General features: G+C 44.8%; 1 protein-coding gene and 1 pseudogene across 1 annotated transcript; both read left to right on the forward strand.

Moving 5' to 3' along the window:
* The first annotated feature begins 4,538 nt into the window (after window positions 1-4,538).
* Window positions 4,539-6,746, forward strand: LOC131327722 (uncharacterized; annotated as a pseudogene).
* On the forward strand, window positions 6,590-8,489 carry LOC131326509 (uncharacterized). The gene has a single exon (XM_058359308.1). The coding sequence runs from the start codon at window positions 6,764-6,766 to the stop codon at window positions 7,796-7,798; it is 1,035 nt and encodes a 344-aa protein (XP_058215291.1). The 5' UTR covers window positions 6,590-6,763; the 3' UTR covers window positions 7,799-8,489.
* Window positions 8,490-9,823: the final 1,334 nt, after the last annotated feature.

Raw genomic sequence — 9,823 nt, forward strand, 5'->3', positions numbered from 1 at the left:
TCATGTTTGAGGAACGCAACGATCTCATCCATCCAGCTTGGACCGAGTTCAACGTTGAGTACTTCTGGAGTGGTGTCAAAGCTTGGGTGGTTAATGCTGCCAAAGTTGATGGTCCTGAATTCGAAGGCTTAGGAAGCTGAGGCGAGGCCAACAAGTGCGTCTGCATATGCGTTGTGTTTGCGATTAATCTGTTCAATTTTGAAATTCTTGAAGTGTGTGATGAGCTCGTCTGTTGTTGCTTGGTATTTCAATATTCGTGGGTCCCGAGCCTCATAGTCCCCAAGTACTTGATTAACTATGAGTTGGGAGTCATAGTAGACAACTAGATCTGTGACATTCATCGCAATTGCGGAGCGTAAGCCAGCGAGGAGGGCTTCGTATTCAACTTCATTATTGGTGGCGAGGAAGTCGATGTTGAGAGAGCTTTCATGAAGTGTACCATAAGGGGAAACTAAGACAACCCCTGCTCAGGCTCCGTTGGTGTCGGAAGCCCCGTCGACATGTAGTTGCCAAATTTCACCCTGAAAAAGTTGCCAAGGCATTTGTGCTTTTGTTGATTCGGCGATAGGTTGAGGAGTGGGAGTGTTGAGAATTTCCATGTCCTCCGGTATCAAAGCAAGAACTTGCCCCTTGATCGCCGTTCGTGGCTCGAAATGAATGTCAAAGTTTGTTAATTCGACTGCCCATTTGGAGACCCTGTTGGAGAGATCAGCTTTCTGAAAAATGCTTTTAAGAGGGTGCTCTGTTAAGACGGTGATGGTGTGGGATTGGAAGTAAGGTAGGAGTTTCCTTGCCGTCGAGACGAGAGCAAGTACTAATTTCTCAAGGGGTAGATAGCGTGTTTGAGCTGGGAGGAGCGTCTTGCTGGTAAAGTATATGGGCATGTCGTCCGTGCCAACTTGCCGCACCAGTGCTGAACTAACTACGTGGGCGGAGACGGCAAGATACAAATACAAGGCCTCGAACTCCTTTGGTTTCACCAATAGTGGGGCCAAGCTTAAGTATTCCTTTAGTTCGGCTAAGGCGGAGTCGCAATCCAGAGTCTACTCAAAACTGCATCGACTCTTGCCCTTCAAGGCATGGAAGAATGCGTGGCACTTGTTTGAGGATTTGCTGATAAACCGGTTTAGGGCCGCTGCCATCCTGGTGAGCCTTTGTACTTCCTTGATTGTTCTTGGTGGGCACAAGTCTTTAACGGCCTTGATCTGGTTGGGGTCGACTTCAATACTGCGTCGAGTGACCAGGTGTCCAAGGAATTTCCTTGCGCTCACACCAAACGCACACTTTTCAGGATTTAGGCAGAGCTTGTGGAGTTTGAGAATTTCAAAGACTTCAGCCAATTCTTGGAGGTGGTTGTATTCCTTCTGGTTTTTGACAACGAGGTCGTTGATGTAGGCTTCCATGGTGTGGCCAATTTGGGCGTGCAGCATCTTGAATATGGCTCGGTTGAATGTGGCGCCTGAGTTCTTGAGCCCAAAGGGCATGACTCGATAGCCAAAGATGCCATATGGTGTGATAAAAGTAGTTTTTTCCATGTCGTCCGGGTCCATGGTTATTTGGTGGTAGCCCGGGTAGGCGTCTAGGAAGCTTAACCGAGCGTAGCCTGCCGTTGCGTTCACAAGTTGATCAATCTTGGGGAGTGGGAACCAATCCTTTGGACAAGCATCGTTGAGATCGGTATAATTGATGCAAACACGCCATTTGCCATTTTTCTTCTTAACGACCACTGTGTTTGACAGCCAGGTTGGGTATTGTACTTCTTGGATGGCGTTAGCTTCCAGCAAACGATTGACTTCCTCTACTATGGCGTCAGCGTGTTTGGCTGCTGAACGCTGCGCCTTCTGGACGACAGGTTTGGCGTCTTTCTTTATGTTGAGAGAGTGATTGATAAAATTAGGGTCGACCCCCGGCATCTCGTTGGGGGTCCAAGCAAAAACTTTTATGTTTTTCTTAAGGAATTGGAACATTTCTTTGTGTTCGACATTACTGATGGAAAGAGCTGAGTAAGAAGAAACGAGCGCCATCCTCGTTGATGGGCATTTGGATGAGATCCTCTTGTACTTTGTCCTCAGCATTTTCGCCAATGCAGTCAATAATTGCCATGTCCGGGACTTCAACCCATTGAACTTGCTTAGCTTTGGTGGAATTGTGGACAGCTGAAACGTAACACTTCTTGGAGGCGACTTGATCGCCGCGTAGGTCTTCTTGTCGTCCATTTGTGCCAATGAATTGGATGACCTGATGATATGTGGAAGCAATGGCCTGCATGTCGTGGAGCCAAGTTCAGCCAAAGATTGCATTGTATGGGCTTGACACATTGACGACAATGAATTCAATGCTCAATGTTTTGGAGCCAACAATGACTGGTAGGAAGATTCGACCGAGTGGCCAAACGGGTGCTCTGTTGAATCCGACGAGAGGTACTTCGGTGGGTTGTAAGGCTGATTCTGGCAGATCAAGTTTTTTGAACAGGTTATAGTATATGACCTCTGCCGAGCTTTCTTGATCGATGAGTACGCACTTGACGTCATGGACTCCAATTTGGACAGTCACAACGAGGGCATCGGAGTGTGGGGTTTGCACACGCTCGAGGTCGCGCTCAGTGAAAGTTATTGTCCACTTAGGCAATTCTTTTGGACATGGACGTTTGGATCAAGGTACTACCGCGAGTACCTGCTTGGAAGTGGAGGTGCGATCGAGGTCAGCACGGAGGTTTGTTTCAGACTCCTTTGTCACGGGGCCGTGGATAACGTGTATCGTCAGCCGCGGCTCATTTGGGTTGGGATTTCTGGCAGGTTAACGAGTGGGTGTTTTGGTTCGATCAATGTACTGGTCGAGATGGCCTTGGGCCGCCAAACGCTCCAACACTGCCTTGTACGGGACACATGCCGTTGTGTAGTGGCCGAGCTCGTTATGATACGAGCATTTTTTCCTTGGGTTCTGATCTTCTTGGCCAGTGTCTGTGCCGAGCTTCCCTGTTGGCCACTCAAACCATGGTTGCCTCATTATTTCTTTTAGGAAAGACCAGATGGGCTCTTTGAAGTACGTGGTTTCAGCCACGTAGTCGTGCACCTTCGGCAGACGTTTCTTTCCTTCCTTGATGTTGTTGACGTGATTCTTTTGTTGGGACTGATGGGTTATGATTGGCGCTGGCAGCTGGGATGTGACCATTGGAAGTAGGGTAGTTGGGTTCGGTAATCCCTGAGCCGCTCGATCCGCGTAAAATTCTTCAAGAGTGCAGAATCACTCTACGATGCACATCAACTTGCCCATGCCGTGGGGTGGGCGGATTGCAAGTTCGTCCAGGATCTTGCTGCCAGTTTCCAAGCCGTTTTTAAAGGTTCGTGCAGCCTAGTGCTCGTCGATTCCAGGGATTTCGTTGAACAATTACCAGTATCGGTCGGCATACTGCCTGAGTGTTTCAGATGGGAGCTTCCTCATCTGGGATAATGACTCAGGCTTATTGGTGGTCCTATTGCTTGTGATAAAGCGAGTGTTGAAGGTGCATTCAAGGTCGGCCAAGTTCCATATGGATCCAGCGAGCAATTTGTTGAACCATTGGGGTCCAAGGGAGCCGAGGCTAGACGGGAACGCCTTACATTTGATTTCATCTTTTGTGGTGCATAGTTCAATTGTTTGACGAAAGTGAATCAGGTGAGTGTAAGCTTCGCAAGTGGTTGGGTCAAACTTTGTGAACTTTGGCAAGTGGAAGTTGGATTCAGCAATTGTGTTGATTATGCGAGATGTGAAAGGTGAGACGCCAAGATCCTTCATCTGCCACTCAAAGCCTGGAAGCGGCGGTTTGCCGAGCCCATCAGACCGTAACCGCTTTGAGCCCCTTTCTTTGGACTCATTTTCTAAGGGTTTCTCCTGGTCTCATTGCCGAAGTTTGTTTCTCAAATCTGTGGTCGTTCGGTGGGGTCCTTCGATGGACTTCTCTTGTTCACAACGAGTTTTGGGGTCGTCGTTCGGCCCTTCAACGCGTATGTCCTTCCCATTTCTTCGAGACCGATTTTTATTTTCCAGGTTTTCATGCAGAATTTCTCCGAGGCGTTCGGAGACGTGATGTCTCATTTCCAAGGAGCCTTGGCTATAATAAGAGGCTGTGGTTCGGGAGAACTCCACGCGTCCGGTTGAGTAGGTGCTTGTGAAGGACTTGGTGGTGTCTCTGGATCTGCTTCGCTCCTGGTGGCTCCTTGAGCGGTGCGTCTCAGAGGTTGTTGGCCGTTTGTAGAGGATGAGTTCCCTGGCGTCGCCCTTTTCTGGTGTAAAGCCAAGGCGGTCTTCGACGAAACTGCGGTAGCCTGCTTCACGGTGGTGGAGGAGGTGGTGGGGGAGGAGTCTGGCGTCTCCTTCTTCCGCCTCCAACAGATTTGGACGCGGCTGGTGCGGCATTCTGCATGTGATGCTTCATTTGAGCCACCTCCGTCCGCGGGGCTGCCAGTTCGTTGTCCCTTTCGTCGTCTCGACGTTGCAGCAGGCGGATGTAGGCCGCCGTTACGTCGTCCGTGGCCGAAGATAGCCCGAAACTGGCAAGGATGGAGAGGGACATGTGCCTCTCGGGGAACGGTGGAAGGATTGTGTTTCCACTGGCGTCTTTGGCCCCTGAAACAGTAACATCTGGTAGATCTCCGCCCATGATGGTTGAATTGTGATTGTCTTTGGAAGAGGAAGGTGGTTTTGAAGAGGGTTTGAACCGTTTGGATCAGAAGTTCTGAGGGTTCACGTCGGGTTCACCAATTGTGTGGCCCGTGACCTCCAATGTGAGTCCTTCCTCCGTTTGTTTAATGGTTTGCCTAGCCTCCTCGACCTAACCTGCACCACGAAGCACGACTAATGACCACACCGGAGGAGCCTCGGAATGGCCCTTCGACGCGAGGATGAGAATGGTGCAGAGAGAGAAAGGGAACTAGGGTTTTGAGTATGTGATGGTCTGTACCTCTTAGGATCGTCCTCCCTCCATATTTATAGAGTCTCCTCGACTTGATCTCTAAGTACAGGCATGTGCCTTGCACGAGCCAATTGATGTCATTGTGACGTCACCGAATAGACTTGGTAACCATTTTGGTATGAGCTAGCATGTTCCATGTGCGCTCATCAGGGGCAGACTTACTGTTGGGCAAGGGGGGTCCATTGACCCCACTGAATGGAAAATTTATGTGGGGAGTAATGTAATTTTGGGGTATTTATGTAAACTTGCCCCCTTGGATATGTCCTCCAAATATTTTGCTCTTATACACCAACCAAATTACAAATGTTGCCATATTCACTTTCCCCTTTTCCAGCCACTTTTTCCTCCCTCTCTCTCTCTCACTTTCCCCTTTTCCTAGTTTTCCAGCCACTTTTCCCCTCTTTTTCTCTCCGAAAAAAAAATGCAGAATGAAGAACTCACAGTCTGAAGGAAATTTTTTTTGAAATCCTCGATCTTGATCACCACCGCTGAGGAGCTGGAGCTTTTTTTTAGAGTCATCACTCCTCAGACCCGTTTACAGGTGAGTAGCTTAGTCTTAGATCCCAATTTTCTTTTGTACAAAGTGGATTTTAGGATTTAAACCACAAATACTCAATCTCTCTAAATACTTTTTCTCTCTACATGGATAATGGATATGGGGATGAAAATCAGTGTTGGTGAGGCCCAAGGAAAAGGAAAGCATTTTATATACTAGTGAATGTGAATCTGTGAATGTTTTGTGGGTTTGATTTTCTCAGCAAAGCATGTTGTGGCTGTCTTTGTCACTTTGTGGATCTTTTTTTTTGTTGTAGATTGGGGAACCGGAACCATAGACCACAGTCTCAAACTTTGAGCACAGCATGTCAAAGGTAAAAGCAAACCCATGGTCCTAGATATAATACTATTGATTGTGACTTTTTTGGGGAACAATACTATTGACTGTTGAAAACTTAGGTTTTTATTGATAGAAATTTGTTAACAGTTTCTACTTTTATTTCTATAGATATGGAGAGGTATTTTAAATGAAAGAATCCCGTAGAATTATCAACTCCTAGAATTAACAATGAGCCTTCGAAGCAAAGTCGTAAAGAAAGTGACTTACCGGAGCTTCAAGCCGATCCTGGGCTTCGACCTTGAATTATGGATTATGATCCAAACATTCAAGAACAAGTTCGGAGGACCTACTTACTAAAGGGCCTTTGCCAACCTCGTAACCACCAATTTCCGCAAAGGAACTTTTCGGGATTCTTGAGAAGATTCAACTCTAAATGGTTTGATCAATATGGTAGTTGGTTGGAGTATAGCATATCAAAAGATGCTGCATTTTGTCTTTATTGCTATCTTTTCAAAATTGAAATAGGAGATCAAGGGGGTGGTGACTGCTTTGTGGGTGAGGGATATACAAATTGGTAGAAGAAGCTTAGATTGAAAACTCATGAAGGAAGTATTAATGGTGCCCATAGACAAGCTCAAAGAAAATGTCAAGATTTATTGAATCAAAAGCAGCATATTGAAACTATTTTCTCCAAGCTATCTGATGATGCCAAGAGAGACTACAAGGTACGATTGACATCATCAATTGATTGTGCTCGATTTCTCTTGAGACAAGGGCTTTCATTTCGTGGGCATGATGAATCCGAACTATAAAACAACCAAGGAAACTTTCTTGAGCTTTTGAAGTTTCTTTGTGTGCAAAATGAGAATGTTAGAGCTGTTTCACTTAAAAATTCTCTTGAAAATCTTAAACTCACATCTCCGAAGATTCAAAAGGACATTTGCAATGCAGTTGCTATAGAAACTACCAATGCTATAATGGAAGAACTTGGTGATGAGTTCTTCTCTATTCTCCTTGATGACTATAGGGATGTTTCAACGAAGGAGCAAATGGCGGTTACTTTGAGATATGTTGATAAAAGGGGATGTGTGGTAGAGCGCTTTGTGGGTATTAAACATGTTACTAGTACTAGTGCTCTTTCTCTAAAGAATGCAATTGAAGACTTATTTTCGACACACAACTTAAGCATTTCTAGATTGCGCGGACAAGGTTACGACGGGGCTAGCAATATGCAAGGGGAGTTCAATGGACTAAAGTCACTTATTTTGCAGGAGAATGAATGTGCATATTATGTTCATTGTTTTGCTCACCAGCTTCAATTAGTTCTTGTGGCCTTAGCAAAAAATCATTTCCATATTGCTGACTTCTTTGCTTTGGTTTCTAACATTGTTAATGTTGTTGGAGCCTCATGCAAACGTCATGATGTTCTTCGGGAGAACCGAGCTGCCCAAATTATTAAAGCCTTTAGTCTCGATGATATTGCAAGTGGCAAAGGCCTTAATCAAGAGACCACTCTTAGTCGTGCTAGTGATACACGTTGGGGATCACATTATGGCACCTTACTTAGGGTGGTTACCATGTTCAACTCTGTGATTGATGTGCTTGATGTTGTAGTAGAGGATGCATCTTCCTCGGATCAGAAATTAGAAGCCTTCCATTTATTGAAGGGAATGCAATTTTTTGACTTTGTGTTCAATCTACATTTGATGAAATCTGTCTTGGGAATTACAAATGACTTGTTGCAGGCATTACAAAGAAAAGACCAAGACATTGTAAATGCCATGACACAAGTTCAAGTATCCAAGCAAAGACTCCAATCAATGAGGGATAGTGGATGGAGTAGTTTGATGGATGAAGTTTCTGCTTTTTGTAGAGACAATAATATTGATGTTCCTAGCATGGAAAGCCTCTATGTTGCTCAAGGAAGATCAAGGCATAGAGCTCACGAAAAGATAATTTCTCATCACTATCATTTCAAAGTTATGAACATGGTTTTCAATAGGCAACTCTAAGAGCTAGACAATCGTTTTAATGAGGTGAGCACCGAGTTGCTTCTTTGTGTTGCATGCCTAAATCCATCCAACTCATTTGCAAGTTTTGACAAGCAAAGGTTGAACCGCTTTGCCGAATTTTATCCTAAAGACTTCTCGTGTATTGAACTTTTGGCAACTTTGGACCAACTTGAGAATTTCATCATTTGTGCGCTCTAGTTTCGAGTTTTCAAATTTAAAAGGAATTGGTGATCTTGCTCAAAAGATGGTTGAGACCCGAAGAGATATAGGGTATCCATTGGTATACAAACTGTTGAAGTTGGCCTTAGTTTTACCTGTTTCGACTGCTACAGTAGAGAGGGCTTTTTCTGCTGTGAAGATTGTGAAGAGTCGACTTCGTAACCAGATGGGTGATCAATGGATGCATGATAGTTTGGTTGTCTATATTGAGAGAGAGATTTTTGATAGCATTTCAAATTAAGCTATCATGAATCGATTCCAGAATATGACAAATCGACGTGGTCAATTGTAGGTGAAATGATATGTAATGGACGGATATGCTTTTTTGCTTATATATTAAAAGTCGGTATCTCTTTTTGGTTATTGTTCTATTGTTTTTGTTATTTTTCAAGTCATTGTGTACAAGTGCAAAATTATATGTGTTGTATATGCTTGACGGCTTGACCCCAGTGTAATGAAATCCTAGTTCCGCCACTGGCGCTCATGATTATCCTTTGGCGTAACCGTTTCTGCACGTGGAGAAGCACGCGTTACTATAGTTGGCCGAGCCCATTAAGCGACTTGTGAGAACATGCCGACGGGACTTCTTCCCTGAAGGTGGCCGAACCTGAGATACCCTGTTGACGAACTCAGGATGAATATAATGTTGACGGATGGGCCTCGGCCTAAAGCTGAGCCCTGGTTCAAGCACGGCAACATATGGACCTGGTCTTGTTTATTCAAGACAGGTGCGGACAGTCATGTTTGGCCTGCTACATTATGTACATAATGAAAAATTTATTTTTAGTTTTAGACCTGTATGAGAGTATAAAAATATGATATTATTGGATCGTTAAGGCTCGTGAACAAGCTCGAGTTCGACCCAAACCTGGGCAAGCTCGGTTCAAGTTTGGCTCGTCATAATTTTCATTGAGATCGGCTCGAGTCCGTTAAAAAACTTAATGAACGAATCTGAACATTCTAATATTCGGCTCGTTTACAGCCCTAGTTGGAAGTGATTGGGTTACACGCTTAGGTGTGCTGGGGTAGGGTAGGTTTTCATCTCAGCAAAGCAATGCTCTATGGGTCGCTAAGTAGGTTTCTGGTGAGAGCACCTGCAAGACTCCAAGCAACGTTAGGCTACCTAGTTGGGAGGTGGCTCGAATACCCCTTGTATGCTCAAGTCAGAGAGTCAGAGAAAGAGAACGAGAGAGAGACTAGGGTTTTGTAAACTATTAAGCATGTGAGATTGTGTATCTTGAAACTAAAGATATTTTACTTGCATTGTGATTTTGTCCCTTGTCATTTGCCCCAGCTTTTGGCATTGCAGATATCATGGGCTTTATGATATCTTTCAGATATCTTGGAAGATGTTTAGGGGCGGTGAAAGTTACCTTTCCAAATTAGGGGATTGACCAAGTTAGGAAACCTTTGTTGGTAAGGACGGGACTCCAAATATCTAGGGTTTTGATTGAATCTCGGAAGGCCTAGGTAACTATGACACAAGTAAACAGCATAAACGAAAAAGAGATCATCCTTCAACGATAAGTACACAATCTCATGTGCACTCATACTCTCTGGAAACCCAAGTCTCTCTTGTTGTCTTTCTCTCAGTCAATGACTTAAATTGGAGGGATATTTCTGCTATTCATTGGTTGGATAGCCCAACATTTCTTGTAGTCTTGCTGGTGCACTCACTGGGATCCAACTCAGTATGACTCGTGGGGCTTTGCTTTCCTAAGGTGAAACCTAGCCCACCACACTAGGTATAAAAAAAGTATATAGGTTGCAGGCACGGCAATGGAAAGATTTCAATGCACATGTTCC

The sequence above is a fragment of the Rhododendron vialii genome, chromosome 5a, assembly GCF_030253575.1.
Source record: "Rhododendron vialii isolate Sample 1 chromosome 5a, ASM3025357v1".
Lineage (NCBI taxonomy): Eukaryota > Viridiplantae > Streptophyta > Magnoliopsida > Ericales > Ericaceae > Rhododendron > Rhododendron vialii.

Bases quoted from the DNA above. Each gene is read 5' to 3' on its own strand.
- LOC131326509 (XM_058359308.1), top strand. From the start codon at position 6,764: ATGGAAGAACTTGGTGATGAGTTCTTCTCTATTCTCCTTGATGACTAT.